Below are 18,517 nucleotides of genomic sequence, written 5' to 3'. Positions count from 1 at the left end.
TTCCTACCTGTGGTCCAAAATTTCTAGTACTTTTAAGCAGACTTCAGTTAAACATTAATCTTATACAATGGAAATGTTGCAGCTAAAAATACAACAGGAAATAAAAGAATTTTTACAGTGGAAAAATAAGAAGGTGTGCGCATATCGCACACTAAAATCAATACATGGAAATTTTCTTAGATAAATAAAGCTAGTGCTAACGGTGCTTGAAAGTATTCAACTATAACTTTCAGAATAAATAGTCGCAGTGTTTAATTTCACTTCACTCTGGAAAAATATAGAGAACTATGAGTGGATACTGCTCTACTTCTTCAATAAAGATACATATAACATCCAGCCATCCATTGAAATTAGAAATAACTGAGCCGAAACTTCTTTTTCTAGTGTTCTGTGATTATTACTGGTTTAATGTCTTCTGATAAGCCACCTGCATCAGCATTTAGAAATGATTTATATGCACATAAAACTTCCAAGAGGCATGAATAAAGAAAATATACAAGGATCAAAATTTTTCACATTTCATATGATTTTACAAGTCTGTTGCTCATGAACAAATTACCAATATTAGAAGATTAGCACAATCATGATTAGCTTGAACAAACATTGTAAAAGATGAATAAAGAAAATATGCAAGGATCAAATTTTTGTCACATTTTATATGATTTTACAAATGTATTGCTCATGAACAAACAAATTACCAGTAATAGAAGATTAGCACAATCATGATTAGCTTGAACAAACATTGTAAAACAGTAAAAGGCATTTTCAATTTGGGTGCTTACAGATGTTGAAGTCTTTAGAAGCTCTCTTATCGCCATAGTTGCATAAGATGAAGAAGGAAGAGTGAAGGTCAATTTGAGAGCAGTATGGGAGTCTTGAGAGCTGGAGTCATGGACAGATTCGTCATGTGGTAATATTACTTCCTTGCCAGCAATCTCATCAGAATCAATCTCAACCTTCGGACCATCATTGGAGCTCTCTAATTGGTTATTGCAACCAACAGCTTCCTCCTTTGGCTCATTTGGTGCACTCACTGGATCGACATTTATAGGTTTAGACTTCCCAATTTTATCTAAATCTGTCTCTACCAATGGCTTATTACTATCAGTATATGTAAGTAATTCCCTGCAATTGCATCCGTTCAAATACATTTCAACAAGTGGGACTACATGAAAAATAATGTAAAGATAATAGTCTATGGAACCAAGCAGATGGTTGACTTAGTTGTGTACCATTCAAAGTTAATTGGTTTCTGAAAAACCCTCCTGTAACTTCCAGTAACACTAGTAATCGAGAATTCCCTGATAACAAATGAAAATAAACTAGAGTAAGAGAACCGGCAAACAAACAAAAAGTAAAATTGACAGAGAATGTAGAATCAGACTCGTTGAGATTTGAGACGTAATTCTTTTTGCTACATACTTTGCATTATGCACGCTCTCAGTTAAACTGACTCCGTCCTGACCAGTACAAACAAACATGTAACTAATTAGGAAAATAAATTATTTAAAGACCAAACAACAAGTAAAGCAGGTTGTGAAAGATGCTAGGAAAGCACCATAGATATACACAGAGCTAGTTGGAGTAACAGAAGGAGGAGGGGTAGAAAGAGAATAAGTGAGGGGGCTATATGTTCTATACTATTATCTTAAATTGTCCCATGCATAATGGGGACTTTCCTCCCTTCCCCTCCCCATTCCTCTTCTGATTTCCTTCAAACGCTAGCTATATAGCCTATAGCCAAATTTTAAAACCATTTTATTTCAAATTTAAGATCGTTACTGATTTCAAAGTGAAGGACTGGTTCCAGCTTTTGTCACAATAAAATGAACCAGAGAAGGAAGAATTTTTTTAATTTCTTCCAACATGAAATAAAATAATCTGCTTAAGAATCCCAAAATGCAAACCAACCAAATATCACCTCAAATCATAGTTTGAAAGTGCGCCGACACGGCTTTCAGTCTTGGCTCCTCGACTATCACTCTTAATCATACAAATACAAAAATTAGTAAGCTAGAATTGCAAGAGTTCCAATTGATACGTACTTTATTTGTCAAGTCATTATACACTTTGACAATGTCGTTGGTTGGATAAATTGATCTTGAACTGCAAATAATAAATATAGAGAAGATCAAATAAATATAAATGCCATCGATTCAACAACCCCAAAAAAAACGACCACAGATTATTTGGTCAGGCTTACCCTGGCATAGGAAGGACGACATCATCAAATGTATAACATTTTGAATTTAAATCTTCCGCATTCACAACCTGTCACATCAAGTAAACCCCCTTCAAAATGTAAACCTTATTTAGAACACCGTCCACACACTTTTGTCGTTCCTTGTGTGACTATTTTTTGTTAAAAATATTCCCATTTGATAATTTATTCTTCCCATTGTTGTATTCTACATGGTTTCTCCTAAATAAAATTTATTTTTTTATTTAAAAAAAAATCAATTCACACTTCACCACCTTCCAAAGATCTACAACAATTAATCAATTTCTTACACATAAAAGTGTATGGAATTAATCCCCTAATTAGATAAATTTGATGAACTGTAGTGTTTTGTTTGTGATTTTTGATACGGAGAGATATAGACTTTAAAGTTATAAAAGGTAAAGTTCTGCACATAGATAAATGCATAAAAGGTCTGAAATATGTAATTAAGAAGCACCATCTGTGTCTTAAAAAAAATATTGTAGATGTTTCTAGTGGAGTATATTGTGTGGCATTTTTGGAGACTGTTGGGTATGCCTGGATTCTCTGACCAGTTCCTGTTTACTTGCTTTACAGGTTTTGGATGAATTATTGATAGGGATGTCAACTTGCCTCCATTAGCAGGGATCTCCGTGGGGATTCTCCGTTTGGGGCCCCAAAGACGGGGATTTTTTTCCCCGCGGGGACGGGGATGGGGAACAAAGTCTCCCCGAAGGCACTTCGGGGACGGGGTGGCGTAAATATCCCCCGCCCCGTGGAGTCCCCGCCCCGCCTAAAGTAACATAATGTCCTTAAGTTTTATATAATTTTAAATTATTATGGAAGTTTATTTGTCATTTCATATAATTAATCTTATACACAAATTTAAAATATATATGTATTGTAAGTAAAAGAGTGAGATATAAATGATTATTTCAATTTTTTTAGTTTGAAATTTTGGTGGTCATGACACTCATTATAGATTAAATATTGTTAAAACAATATATTTATCATAAAAGAATAATTTCTAAATTTTTTGTGGTTAGTTTTTTAAGCTTTTACTATTAATTTGATTTAAAATAATAAATAAAAAATCATGTTTATGGATCTCTGCATGAACCATGGAAATCCGTGCGGGGATGGGGACGGGGGACAAAATCCCCCCGTAGCGGGGACCCGGAGTGGGGATGGGGAATAGATTCGAGGGCGGGGATTGTGATGGGAATGTATCCCCCGCCCCCGCCCCGCCCTATTGACATCCCTAATTATTGAAGCAAGATTTTTATGGGCACATGCCATCCATGTTACACTTTGTAGCTTGAACAAATTTTTGGCATTTTCAAGGGGACTTCTTTGGTGACCAAAACAAAAGGAAATACATCTAAAGCAATAACTTGGTTTAGTAACAGACCTCTTTCATAGGTGTTAGAATTAATTATGATCCTGGATATTCTAGAGTGATTGATAGTATTCCTACACTAAACAACTTCCTAGGCTAGTGTTTATTCATTAACTAGGTTAATGCTTATTCATTAAACTTCAATGTATTTATTGTAATACTAGTATAAATACAAGTAGCGTGATCTACCTTAAGACACAGTTTACAGAATTCTATATGGTATCAGTAGTGGTTCATCCTAGGGTTGATCTACATTTTTCTTCTGGAATGTATCCTCAGTCCAGCCACTTTTTACACACCTTCTACCTGTGCTATTTCCAGTTCAACCTACCGCTGTGAAATCTTTCGAAGAGCACAACAACCTTTTTGCTGCTGTTATATTCCACCCCTATTGCTGCTGCATTCCACCCTGCTACTGCTATATTCCACCCTTCTACTGCTATATTCCACCCCTGCTGCATTCCACCCGACACGCTGCTCCAACAACCAGCCCTCAGCACCGACCACCGCAGTACCCCCTCTGTCACATTTTAAGGTGTTTTCATCATTTTATTTTGGTGATTTTTCAGCCACTTTTCTTCCCTAACCACTCGTAAATCGTCATGTCTAGGATCGGATCTGCTTTCAGTTTCACTATGCTCCCTCTAATTCCTTGCGAAAAATTGGTAGGTAGTGCTAATTATGCAGGTTGGGCTGCTGCCGTTGAACTTTGGCTTGAAGGACAAGGTCGTGAGGATCATTTGCTCAAACAGCACAAGGATATCCCAGCCAAGGATCAAGCAAATTGGAAACAGGTTGATGCCTCTCTCTGACTGCGTCAAAGTTGACGGGATGTGTCAACTCTTCTCCATCCATGTTTGTGAGAACCAAAGCTCCACCAGAGAAAGCGTTCTTCACCACATATGATCCTTCATAATTGGGGGCCTATTTTCCGCGTACATCTTTCTGGAGGAAAATTATCTTCTTCAGCACCAAGTCACCTAGTCTGAACTCCCGAGGTCGAACCTTCTTGTTGAACGCCTTCTTGAGCCTTTTCTGATACAACTGATCATGGCACAGTGCAGTCAATATCTTTTCTTCAATCAGATTGAGCTGGTCAAACCTAGTTTGCATCCATTCCGCCTCTTCTAACCCAGTCTCCATTAGGACTCTCAACGAGGGGATCTCTACTTCTATTTGGAGCACAGTTTCCAGGCCATAGACTAGAGAGAAAGGGGTTTCCCATGTTGAAGTGCGGACTGACGTTCTATAACCGTGCAGCGCAAAGAGAAGCATCTCATGCCAGTCCTTATAAGTCTTCACCATCTTTTGGATGATCTTCTTGATGTTTTTGTTAGCTGCTTCTATAACGTCATTCATCTTTGGCCTGTAAAATGATGAGTTATGATGTTCAATCTTGAAGCACTCGCATAACTCCTTCATCATCTTGTTGTTCAGATTCGACCCGTTATCGGTGATAATCTTGTTGGGAGTTCCATAACGGCAAATTATCTTCTTCTTGATGAATCGGGTGACTACTTCCTTTTTCACGTTTGCACAAGAAGCACCTGCCACCCACTTGGTGAAGTAGTCGATGGCCACCAGAATGAAGTGATGTTCATTTGCAGCTTTTGGTTCGATCATTCCAATCATGTATGTCTATGTCCCACATAGAGAAAGGTCATGGTGCAGACAAGACATTCAGAGGAATAGGTGGCACATGCACCTTATTAGCATAAATCTGGCATTTATGGCACGTCTTGGCATAATGGTAACTGTCACTTTCCATCGTCAACCAATAGTAATCAGCTTTGAGGATCTTCTTTGCCTTTGGATGTCCGTTTGCATGAATGTCGAAAGAACCTTCATGAATTTCTTTTATGAGAATGTCTGCTTCGTGTCTATCCACGCATCTAAGCAGAACTATGTCATAGTTTATTCTGTAGAGCACATCACCACTTAAGACTTCTTGAATAGTAGGAACCCGCTCTAGGTCAGGCTTATGATCTCTGTTCCACTTAAAGGATGGTTGGTATCCTAGTTCGAACTGATCCTTTTTCTCAGCCACATCAATTACCTTGCCCCAACCTTCAGGTTGCCCAGCCTCAATTGTTGTTTCAGATTCTGCGAGGCGGACATAGCTATTCTTGGATCTTCAGCGGGCTTCTACTTGGTCTGCACCATGTTTACCACTTCCCGAGCTTGAAAGGGAGTTTCCACGACTTCTTCACCTATTTCAATATATCTAAACGAAGATAGGGGGCTGACAATGATATCTTCCTCTCCAGCGATAGAGACAAGTTTATAAGCAGTGACAAACTTCAGCTTCTAGTGGAACATCAAGGTGATAGCTCCAGCAGCATGGATCCATGGTCTACCCAAGAGACAGCTGTAAGCAGACACGATATCCATAAATTGGAAGGTAATTTGGAAATTTTGTGGTCCAATCAGTATAGGAAGATCAATCTCTCCAATGACCATTCGTTTGGAACCATCAAAAACCTTCACGATCAGTGTATTAGGCCTCATTTGTGTTCCTTCAAGCCTCAGTTGGGCTAAAGTAATCTTTGGCGGAACATTTAAAGGCGAACCAGTATCTACTAGTACTCGAGACAAAGTAACATCAACACATTTGATGGATATATGCAAAGCCATATTGTGCTCACGCCTATTGGGTGGCAAATCATCATCAGTGAACATCAAGTAACTGCTAGCACGAAGATTGGCAATCACATTATCAAATTGGTTGATACTGACATCTTCAGCCACATAAGCTTCGTTCAAGAACTTCAGCAAAGCGGTTCTATGAGCCTCGGAACTCATTAGCAAGGACAGAATGGAGATCTTTGAAGGAGTTTGATTGAGTTGATCTATCACCTTGTAGTCACTCTTCTTTATGATCTTCAGAAGCTCTTTATCATCCTCTGGCGTCACAATCTTCTTAGGCGGTCGTCCTCCTGTTTCAGGAGTAACAGCTTCCTTCCCCTTGGGAGGTTCAGCTACTGCTTCCACCACTTTCTTTAGAGGGACCTCTGGATTAAATACTCTACCACTACGGGTTATGCTGCTTGGTCCAGCTATGTTGATCACATCAGGCTCTTTTAGGATCATCGACTTATTGCCCACATACACTGTGGCATTATAGTTCCAAGGTAAAGCCTTTGTACTGTCGAATGGAAACGGAGCTAGAACATGGATAACCATTGGCTCAATTTTCTTTGATGGTGCTTCTGTGGTATTCCTCTGGCTAGGAACTACAAAAGCCTTAGGGAGTCTCTCCTAATTGAACAAAGGCACAATTACAAAGATGATATCATCAATCCTCATTCAGCTAAACTAGACCACGTGTTAAACCATTAGGCTCAGAAGATATACTTTGAACTCCACACACTGGTTTGGTGGAAATAAACACACCTTGCATTTATCGTTAACGCCTTCAATCAACCCTGCTTCAACTAACTTCGCATGAATTACTGTCATGGAAGCCTTTACCTTGGATACATCCTTCACCAAGATCTCACCAGCAGCTTCCTCTACATCATTGACAACTGGGCCACCATGTCCAGGAAGAGGATTGTTACCCAAATTTGGCATATCAGCAAAGGACAATATTTTCTTATCAGTCAGTTCTTGAACCCTGATCTGGAACACACGACAGTTCTCAGTACCTGGCATTCTCATCATACCAAGGTTTAAGTGACTTTGGCATTGGTTTCTAATGTCTTGGGTACTACCGTCCTATTCTGGATTAAGTTAGGTAACAACTGAGTGTACGTCATTTGGATAAGATCAATCTTCACATCATTGTATCGGCAATACTGCTGACGCGGCGGCTGATTTTGTTGTTGATTCCTCTGTTGTTGGTTCCTCTGTGGATATTGATTCTGTTGAGGAGCCTGATTCTGAGGAAATTGGACGAGAACCTGAGCCAAAACACCTTGCTGATAGGGAAAAGCAGGGTATTGCACAGCAGTTACACATGGGTACTGGAAGTAAGCCACATGAGCTGGTGTCACTTGTTAAGCTTTTCCTTTTTTAAAAGAAATGACATTGGTCTCGCCTTCCTTCTTTCTGTGGCTATTATTGAAAGCTTTCTTCGTTCCAGTCTGGCTACTCGAACCTCCTTGGATCTTTCCACTCTTCAATCCTTCTACAACTCGCTCTCCCACAATCACCATATCAGAAAACCTGAAGAGACATTGTTGATCAGCCTTTTATAGTATTGTCCTTGTAAAATACCCATGAAGATGTCAATTAGTTCTCGATCAACCAATGACGGATACACCCTTGCAGCTAACTCTCTCCAGCGTTGCACATACTTCTTAAATGATTCATTCTTCTTCTGAGACATGCTCTGAAATTGAGTGTGGTTAGGAGCTAAGTCAGTATTATACTTGTACTGCTTAGAGAAAGCTTCAGCAAATCCGTTCCAAGTGCGTACATTGCTTCTCTCAAGCTGCATGTACCAATCTAGGGATGCTCCAGTCAGATTGTCTTGGAAGCGTTGAATCATCAATTTGTCATGTCTGTCAGACATTAGCAGCCAAAAACATCTTCAATTAATAAATTAAATACATTGTATTAGGCTTAATTGTTGAATGACCCGTGATGGGTTGGGTCATTCTTTTGGATAGTCTGCTAAGAGGTCCATTACCTCGTCTGGTAGTTATATACTATGGTTATCCTATTAGGCCAGATATTAAGCGTAGCCGTTCCATCAGAAAGAGGGCAGTAGCGTTCTCAGGGCAATAGCATTCTTAGGGCAGTAGCATAAATCAAAGAATTAGGATACGCTTCAATAAACATGTAACTAACCTCTTCTTGAGAATGCTACTGCCCTCTTTCTGATGGAACGACTACGCTTGATATCTGACCTAATGGGATAGCCAAAATATATAACCACCAGACGAGGGAAGGGACCTCTCAACAGACTATCCAAAAGAATGACCCGGCCCATCACGGGTCATTCAGCAATTAAGCCTAATACAATATTCAATTTATTAATTGAAGATGTTTTTGGTTCCTAATATCAGAGATGACAAACTGATTCACTGCTTCCAAGACACAGTCTGACTGGGGCATCCCTAGATTGGTACATGTAGCTTGAGAGAAGCAATGTACGCACTTGGAACGAACTTGCTGAAGCTTTCTCTCAATAGTACAAGTATAATACTGACTTAGCTCCCAACCACACTAAAATATTTTTTGGGGATTGAAGTTGCTCAATCCAAGAGTGGTGTGGCTATTACTCAAAGAAAATATGCTCTTGATATACTTGAGGAAACTAGCTTGCTTGATTGCTCGATGTCTAGTTGGCAAACTTAATTACCTCACAGTTACCAGACCAGACATTACATTTGTTGTCAGTATGGTTAGCCAATTTCTAAATGCTCCATGTGATGGCCACTAGAACACTGTGATTCGCATTCTTAAGTATATAAAGAGTGTGTCGGGTAAAAGATTACTTTATGAAAACAAGGGTAACACCCAAGTCGTGGGTTATTCTGATGCTGATTGGGCAGGATCACCGTCTAATAGAATGTCCACTTCAGGGTATTGTATTCTCATTGGAGAAAATTTGATCTCAAGGCGGAGCAAGAAATTGAACATAGTTGCAAGGTCTAGTGCAGAAGCAGAATATCGTGCTATGGTAGCAACAAGGGAACTAACGTGGCTAAAATAATTACTTCAACAACTCAAATTAGGAGACATCAAGGCAATGAAACTAATTTGTAACAACCAAGTTGCACTTCATATCGCCTCCAATCCAGTTTTTCATGAAAGAACTAAGCACATAAGAGATAAGGTTCTTTTAGGAGAAAACATTTACATAATTGATTTTTCTGGTTCAAATGATAAATTGGTTGGCATATTTACTACTAAATCCCTTAGAGGACCTCGGGTTGAATCTATTTGTAATAAGCTTGGTGCATATAACATGTATGCTCTATCTTAAGGAGGAGTGTTAGAATTAATTATAATTGTAGATATTCCATAGTGATTGATAGTATTCCTAGACTAAACAACTTCCTAGGTTAGTGCTTATTCATTAACTAGGTTAGTGCTTACTCATTAAACTTCAATGTATTTATTGTAATACTAGTATAAATACAAGTAGTGTTATCTACCTTAAGACACACAATTTACAGAATTCTATAATAGGCACACAAAAATAAAAGACTAACCTTTACAGTACTATTTCTGTTGTCATGAATATCTCCAGTGACTTCATCTTCATTGTTAGTGTCATAACTATCACCGCAGTCATCACCAGAGTCAAGTCCAACAATCTCTACAACTTTTTCAGAAGGATTTTCTTTACAGTATACCAAGTCTCCTAATACTACTTGTTCAGTTCCTGCCACATAGTAAAGTTGAATTCAAATTAATAAATAATCTTTTAACTTCAAATACCATAATAATGATTGTTCTTGGTAAGGATTGTATGAAAAACACATTGAATCCCCTAAGTATGTCAGGAAATGCAAGATTGGAGGTTAATTGTCAGAGAAAATGGATAGAAATAGAAAGTTATTATAAATCACAACTTACCATATTTTTGCACCCTTGTACTTGCTGCATTGTTCCACAAATAGCTTTGATAACTATGCACATACCTAAAAGAACAGAAGCAGTGGAATGATAAAGTGAATATTTTTTTCATCTTTTATTTGTCTTCGTTGCACACTTGCTCAGCACGACATAAAAGAACAGATTAAATAGCTCATTTAGAGCTTCAGCTTCATTATTTCAAAAGAGAATGGAATGGAATTAAAGAGAAGGATCAATATGAAAAAGAAAGTAACATGTGAAAGAGAATTTTTGGATTTTTCCAGCAAGAAACATGACTATATGTAGTGTCCACTATAAAGTGACAAGGAGCTAAACTGCATTTGTTGAGCAATAGAAATGATACTTTATATTGCATATTAATCACCCCACCCCAACTACAAAAAATGACCACCAGTAACAATGTGTCTAGCCAAACATTTACTTCAAAACATATCAATTTACTTAAATACTCACATCATCCTTAAAGTGCGTGGAATAGATTTCAAAGCCTGCAAGTAGCTCCCAGGAAATTGTTTTAAACATTTAAGCTGCAGAAGATTTGTCAACAAAACTTCGTTACGACATCATACATGGGTGAGCATAGCTGATAAACAAAGAAATTAGCTTCATTCTCAAATCAAGTTAATGGAATAAACATATTACAAATATAGAAATAGTTTTCCATCTGAAACTTACCACAGCCCTTTCAGCAACTAAGAATTGGGGCAACTGCTTAAGTGTCCCAGCAATGTCATTAGTATCTTTATAGTACTTGCGTGCCTTGGCTATTATATATTTTTGTATTAAATAACAAAGTTATGGATAACAAAGGAAATGAATACATTATCATAAACTATTAGAACATGGTTAATTGATTAAGACATATCATCTGTTATATATTCTAGAAACAACAAAAGGATATCTCCATCTCTTGGATCAAGGATCAAGTCCACAGCACGTTTCCATTCCCCCCGGAATAATGCGGCTCCAATAAGGTGAGTAGGCACAGAACCACTTCCAAAACGCTGAGCAGTGAACATATATGTAGAATAAGTTGCTTATAAAGCAAAGATGAAAAATAAAATAAGATCTACAATAAACACAGCCTGAAATACAATTTTACTACTTTATAAATGTTCCTACTCTGGGCAAAACCAGGGAAGACAAAACTTCTCATCAAAAAATGGGAAAGATAAATTTGAAATACCAATGTATTTAAGCTTTTATTTTAGGGAAAAGAATCTCTCGAATATTGGGTATTTGTCATTAAACCCGACAGAATAGTCTGATATGGGAGGGGAATCAAAAAATATTGCGAGAAAGGCTATTTCAATAGCAGTGTCCAAAATGCCTTATACGAACTCAATTCATTCTTTCGGAATAATCATTAGAACGAAATTGGTCTTTAGTATAAAAAAAATAACAATTATCGTTTTTTTTTTAACACTAATTTTTGGCAAAATATCCTTTTTGGTCCCTTAACTTTAAAAAGTGTCATATTGGTGCCTTAACTCTTCAAAAGGTGTCATTTTAGTCCTGTTTGTCATATTAGCGACTGATTTAGCGACCAATTTTTGAATTTTTCCGTCGCTAATGTGACAAAAAGACTAAAATGACACCTTTTAAAGAGTTAAGGGACCAATATGACACTTTTTGAAGTTAAGGGACCAAAATGAACCCCGAGGTTAACATAAGGGACCAAAAAGAGTATTTTGCTCTAATTTTTTTACTTCAATGTTTTAATTGAAAAATTTAAAAAAAACAAAATTATATGATTCAACCACAAAAGTCAAAACTATTTAAATGCAACTTTAGGTTAGTGTTGGGTGTGGTAAGACTACACGAGAAAATATTAGAAATGACAATATTAGAGAGTGTTGGGATAGCACCGACAGTGGAAAAGATAGTGGAAAATAGGCTTAGGTGGTTTGGGCAAGTAAAGAGAAGATCAGTGGTTTATGTAGTAAAGAGAGTAGATCGGATGGAGAGTAGTCAAATAACTACAGGTAGGGGAAGATCTAGAAAAATCACGAGAAACTATTAGGAAAGATCATGAGATTAACGAGTTGGATACAAATACGGTTTATGCAGTAAAGAGAGTAAATCGGATAGAGGGTAGTCAAATAACTACAAGTCAGGGAAGATCTAGAAAAATGACAAGAGAAACTATTATGAAAGATCATGAGATTAATGAGTTGGATAGAAATATGGTTTTTGGATAAAACACTATGGTGTAGTTTGATCCAAGAAGTCGACCCAACTTAGTGAGATAAGCCTTGGTTGTTGCTGTTGTTATAGTACAAAGAGAAGAAAAAAATGGAAAGCTAGAGACATGAAGACAAGCCTTGGAAGCGTATGACTTTCATAATCATTAATGTAGATGAAAAACAAAGTATATGGCATGCAAGCTCGGCAAGAGGCACATAAATTCTAGCTTATAAGTGAAAATTGGAGAGGAAGTGCAAGTGTAACATTTTAATCAATCTAGGCAAAGCAGATGAAATGAAGGAATGTTTTTGGTGTGATTTGTGATAGAAAAATGTCATTCAAGTTTCAAGAAAAACCACCTTCACAACTATAAAACCTGTCATGTTTTATGTGACTGAATGGTGGGCAGTGAAGAGCCAACAAGATAGTGAACTCAGCATTGCAAATATGAGAATATAATTATGGATGAGTGATTTGACAAGACAAGATTAGACAGTGTTGGAATAACCGCCTTAATTGCGGTCCGCCCCTAGTTGCCTTAATTGTGGCACTTTGTCTTGCCTTCATTGTAGCCTCCAACACCTTCATTGTGTTGGTTTGAAGGGGTGGATTTAGTCCCACATTGCTTAGAGATACGGCATGTATTGTGTTTATAAGTGGGGGCAATCCTCACCCTACAGGCCGGTTTTGCAGAGATGAGTTAGGCCCAATCCAAATTCTAAGAGAAAGAAATAAAATTAGACTCATCTTAAAGAAATATGTAAGAGCCTCTCAAATAGTTTGGGCATGTCAAGAAAAACCATAGAGGCGCATGTGAAGAGAGTAAACCAAATGGAGGGAGGACGCGCCAAGATTATGAGCATAGTTGTCAACCCTAGTTATCAACCCTAGGCATAAGAATGAGGCAGCCAGCCCCAAGACAACTATACCAATATGGCCAATATACTGAATATTGTAATATAAGCTTAACTTAAAACTTATATTATACTATACATTCAAAAAATTTAAAAATGAACGATTACAGGAGAGCATATAGACAGAAGTAGAACAGAGGCGTCAGTAGGAAAAAGAAAAGCAGAAGTAGAATCATGGAAAAAAAGGGTGAGCAACATAATCGAGAAAGAGGTTGCTTACTAAACAAATACATGACATGTTAACAACCAAGTATTCAAAGCATATGCATAACAAAGGAGTGTGTGCTTGCTCGAGAAGAAAACACTGGGATTGACCAGAAACAATAATGCTGACAAGCAAACGCGATGGAAATTTGCATTAAAACATATGAGAAGGAAAAAAGAAATGGGTGTTTAAAGAATAGTAGGAAAAAGAAAAGCAGAAGTAGAATCATGGAAAAAAAAAGGGTGAGCAACATAATCGAGAAAGAGGTTGCTTACTAAACAAATACATGACATGTTAACAACCAAGTATTCAAAGCATATGCATAACAAAGGAGTGTGTGCTTGCTCGAGAAGAAAACACTGGGATTGACCAGAAACAATAATGCTGACAAGCAAACGCGATGGAAATTTGCATTAAAACATATGAGAAGGAAAAAAGAAATGGGTGTTTAAAGAATAAAGCTTTAAATAATGTTTCAAACCCTACAATTTGTTTTGGAGAGAAGAAAACGGGTGAAATAGACAAATTGACTCAAAAATTGTATGACAAGTTGACAACTCAACCAATGAGGACAAGGGAGGACCATGTGCCATCAGAAATTATGACAACCCTATTGCAAACGTCAGTTGTGAATAGTATGTAGGGAAGACCATGCGCCATCAGAAATTATGTTTTACCAATTGTTCGGGAAGATCCTTATTATCAAATAAATAAGATATAAGTTGTCGTTTACACTATGTGTAGGTTGTCTATAAGCAAAATCATCACTGGTGCCTGCTGTGTGATAGAGATTTACTAGGAAAGAGACTTGCTCGGTACAAAATATCTTGGACCAAATAGTTTAAAAAGCTTTATCATACATGAGCACAGAATTAGGGAATTTCAGCTCTCACTAGCGCAAGGAAACTATCCAATTGTCAGCTATTGTAACAAACCCAAGTACAAGATAACTAATTCAAGAATAAACAAGAAGAGGAAAAGACACACACAAAGAGTGGGAGAGAACAAGTTAGACTTAGAAAGTACTTGTAAACCGAAGTAGTTAATAAAGCCATGCCGTCCTAAAGAATCTGCAGCAGCTTTTATGGTATCCACAGAATCTGCAACAACTCCTCTGATAAAAAATGTCAGTTATAAGGGTAAATATAAAAAGGTACAGTGACATCAACTAGTATAAATAATTGTAACCGATAGAGATATTAAATTAAGAGAGGATAAGAGAATTTCATGTATAGGTAATAATCTCACCGCAAAGTGATTGTAAATCTGTTTCCCAGTAGCTGGCCAAGACATAATCCTTCATTAACGTAACTGGACAATAATAAATTTATTGTTTCAACATCCATAAGAAAAACGAATGAATAGAGGAAAATCGAGCACTTATAATTCAATCCCCTTACCAGAAATCACCCACTTTAATACCAAACAACTTCCCATTAAGGGAAGCTAGCTTAGTTGCTTGCTGCTTATAAACAGTAACCTAGAAACAAATATGAGAAATAAACCAACTGAAGCATCCGTCTCTAAATGAACAATTGCAATAGAAAATGAAGAAAGGAACGAATGTATACTGCAAAATCAGAAAAATAAGAAAATTGATTACCCTTTGGGTCGTGACAGCACGCTTATCCTTTGTACCCGCAAATCCAAATGATTTCGACTGTAAGATAATTACCAGTCAGTTAAAAAACTTAACAAGACTTTCTAGCAATCAACTATAATCTGAGCAGACTGCAGATACTAATTTACTTTTCAGAGGGTGGTTAGGGACAAAGGTGCGAGGAGCACGCAAGACATATAATACAATTACAAACAGAGTTCAATTTCCGTACTGACCAGTCATCACAACAAACATATGGTTGAGAATAACCAAAGAAAAGAAACGTGAACACGCATTCATTTTCAAACTACAGTATGTAGATCGTGTATTATCACGGTGAAATGCAATCATACTTGTGGTGGTGGCGAGTCAAACACATTTCCAAACATACACATAATTAATCATCAACAGAATGCCTATTAATTAAATATATCCAAAATGAGCAAAACACACCCTGATGCCAAGCATATGTCCAAGCACCCCCAAAGCTTCCTGGGTATCTTTGTTCTCCTTATAAAGATGAAACCTATAAATCACATCGGTAGAAACATTCAGCCAATAGCAATGAGCAATTAACACAATATATAAAAGTGGGAATATATCATCACCATCACTGAATATGAAATGCAAGCAAGAGTTGATATCACTTTCAGGTAATGACTGAATAAAATATGTGTTAGTAAAGACAATACTTAAATTGAAGTCCATCCTTCCAGTCGAAACTCGGAAGTCTCAATTTCAGAGCTTGGTGCATTTAGTAAAACGAAAAATGATACTCTCTTTACTCGCCTCTTTATTATTTGCTATGATAAAGCAGTTTTTGTGAGTAAAGTTGATAGAAGCCTGAGTAGTAAGAGTTAGTTATGATATTCCCTGAACTTTAGGAACTCAGAAGCCTCGATTTCAGAGAATGGTGAATTTAGTCACAAGGGAAAACGATACTCACTTTGCTCGTCTCTTTATTATTTGCTGTGATTATGCAGTTTTTGGGAGTAAAGTCAACATCAACAGACAATAAATAAGAAAAATCCAAGTGAGGGCAGATTAAGGTGTATATTAAAGTCACCAATACAAGATATATCGTAATAAAATTGTTTTAATATAAAACTCAACATGGAATACATTGAGCATTACTAAATTTATATTTTATCAAACAAAATGCCTTAGAAATTGATAGACTCAGTGAATAAGAACTAAGGATGGAGACAGATAGGGCCCTATTCAACAACTTTTCTCTTGAATCATAGCAATCTCAGATAGTACAAAGAGAGAAAATAAGATATAAAAATGTAAGTCTTCAGGGCGTTCGAGAGAACCTCAACATCTCGGTGACCTCTATAATCCGCCACTCTCTTATTTTCAAAATATGCTAAGAACTGGCTGTTAAAACACAACACAGTCAGTTATTTAGGGTATTATCCCCTATTATTCCTCTATTTCTACTTACATAAACCCTTCTAATTTAAGAACAGGCCTGTTATCAGAAACATTACCTAAGGAACTTGCCTGCATCTGGCCAATTTTCTGAACCTCTGCTGTCATAAGGCTTGCTATCTCTTTCTTTTCGTTTCCTAGAGTTTTTGTCTCTGTTGTTGGATTTACCAGAATTCAATCTCACACGGATGCATTTTGAGGAAGCATCAGGTCCATCCACTGTGTCGGTAACCAGGAACTTGAAGTTTTCCCTAAAGAAAATATGCACTGCCTGATAGATTTAAAAGCATAAAGTTATGTCGTTTTGAATTGGAGAAAAAAAACTTAAAAAATGAATTCATTATGATTGCCTCATAGAAGAATCAAATTAGTCTTATGTTTCTCATCTTAACTAAATGTAAAAGCAAATAATAATGCTGAACTAAAAAATAACCTAAACAAATGAACTGCAAATACAGAGGATTCAAATGACACTCGGGTTCTTGATCTAAAATACACATGATCCCTGATGAAAATTTCAACCCATTATCATGAGACACCCTAGTCCCTACCTGGACTTTGAACTAATATTAGAGCACTTGTGGACTCTGTAGCACCGACACTTTAGAAAAAAGATGTGTATGTGTCGGTGTCAGAAACCAATACCAACACTTGCGATTACGTTTAACGTAATTATTTTTTCAAATTATTATTGGTATCAGCGTGTTAGTGTCTGTAGGTGTCGTATTTCCGGTGTCTGTGCTTCATAGCTCACTGATATAGATATTTTATCATATTCATATACATTCTGAATTCATTGTGATGAGACACCTAAGTTCCTAAAGTTTGACCTAAAACCAAGTTACTAACTGATATAGGTAACATATCATATGCCTCCCAATCTAACGTAGCACAAGAAAGACACGAGACTCGGTACTAACCGTTCGATGGGATTTATCAGAATCCGGAGAAAGAACAATAGGAGAGAGACTCTCATCACCGCCAGCATTAATTTGATTAATAAATTCCTCCAAACTGGAAGCATCAGAATCCCCAGCAAGAGACTTAAAAGCTTCAATTTGAGAGGCATAACTTATAACATCAGTTTCAGATGCATCTGTTTTATTCTCCTCAACACTCTGAAACAAGAACAATTAGTTAAACCCTAAACGAACCGCGAATCAAATCATGACTAAACTCAAATCATCATACCTTGGATTCCACAGCAGAGACCTTAGATTCCTCTGCAATGGCTTCAAGAGAGGACAACTCAACAACCTTTCCATCAGTGTCCACTTCATGCACAATAAAATCAGAATACCTATATCACAAATTCAACCAAGTCAGTGTTGAGCGGTATTTTACCATGCATCGTTTCATACAGTGAGGATGTGCTAACCTTTGCTTTAAAACTCCGCGGAAGCCAGGGAGGTTGGAAATGTAGCAGGAGATGCCAACGTCGTGTTCTTCCATGGAATTCATTGTCGAAATTAGGGTTTTAGTTCAGATGTGTAAAGAGCGGGAGGGATGTACCGTGCTACGTGCTATGATGCTGCTGCATACGAGGTGTTCGACGGTTTTTCTCAAAAACGTGACGGTTTCTTTAGCAAATAGTGTTGCCTTTGGGCTTCAACCTGTTAGTTATTTAGGTTTGTAAAATAAATCAAGAAGAGAATTTATTTTTCCACCCTTTAATTTTCTTTCAAACCTCCGGTGAAAAGTCAAAAATGTCTTCTAAATTTGTAGATGCATATTCAAATGTACAATTTTCACATAAAATAAGTGTTATTGTTGAGCACCTCTCATTTTATCAAATTTTAATTCGGAGATGTATATCCAATGTGTTTCAGCGTTTGTCTGCAGATACGTCTCCGAATTAACCCTTGTTTTTAAACTAAAAGAAATTTTCAAAGATGCATCTCCGAAAGTTTTTAATGTATATATAACATGCATCAGACACTCCCTCTCTTCCTTCTTCATTTTTTGAATATTTTTCTTCTCCTATTAGAGCTCGTGAACAAAATTATTTCAGTGAACTTTTCAAGCA

At 37.1% G+C, this 18,517-nt stretch overlaps 1 protein-coding gene across 2 annotated transcripts; it reads right to left on the bottom strand.

Annotated features, from left to right (window-relative positions):
• Nucleotides 1-42: 42 nt before the first annotated feature.
• On the bottom strand, nt 43-18,101 carry LOC131610648 (multisubstrate pseudouridine synthase 7). Of its 2 annotated transcripts, XM_058882652.1 has the most exons (20): nt 17,870-18,098; nt 17,683-17,791; nt 17,412-17,609; nt 16,551-16,762; nt 15,511-15,583; nt 15,061-15,117; nt 14,858-14,937; nt 14,706-14,768; nt 14,484-14,571; nt 11,053-11,155; nt 10,827-10,930; nt 10,605-10,678; nt 10,131-10,195; nt 9,764-9,936; nt 2,204-2,271; nt 2,046-2,106; nt 1,423-1,460; nt 1,233-1,301; nt 783-1,125; nt 43-427 (listed from the first exon to the last, which is right to left on the bottom strand). In XM_058882652.1, exons 1-20 carry the CDS (start codon nt 17,950-17,952, stop codon nt 398-400), a joined length of 2,091 nt encoding a protein of 696 aa, XP_058738635.1. In that variant the 5' UTR covers nt 17,953-18,098; the 3' UTR covers nt 43-397. The 2 variants fall into 2 exon arrangements, with proteins under 2 accessions (XP_058738635.1, XP_058738636.1); XM_058882653.1 differs by lacking the exon at nt 43-427 and having other exon boundaries at nt 951-1,125; nt 1,385-1,460; nt 17,870-18,101.
• Nucleotides 18,102-18,517: the final 416 nt, after the last annotated feature.

The sequence above is a fragment of the Vicia villosa genome, linkage group LG6 (genome assembly GCF_029867415.1).
Source record: "Vicia villosa cultivar HV-30 ecotype Madison, WI linkage group LG6, Vvil1.0, whole genome shotgun sequence".
Lineage (NCBI taxonomy): Eukaryota > Viridiplantae > Streptophyta > Magnoliopsida > Fabales > Fabaceae > Vicia > Vicia villosa.
This window is presented reverse-complemented; position numbering and strand designations above follow the sequence as displayed.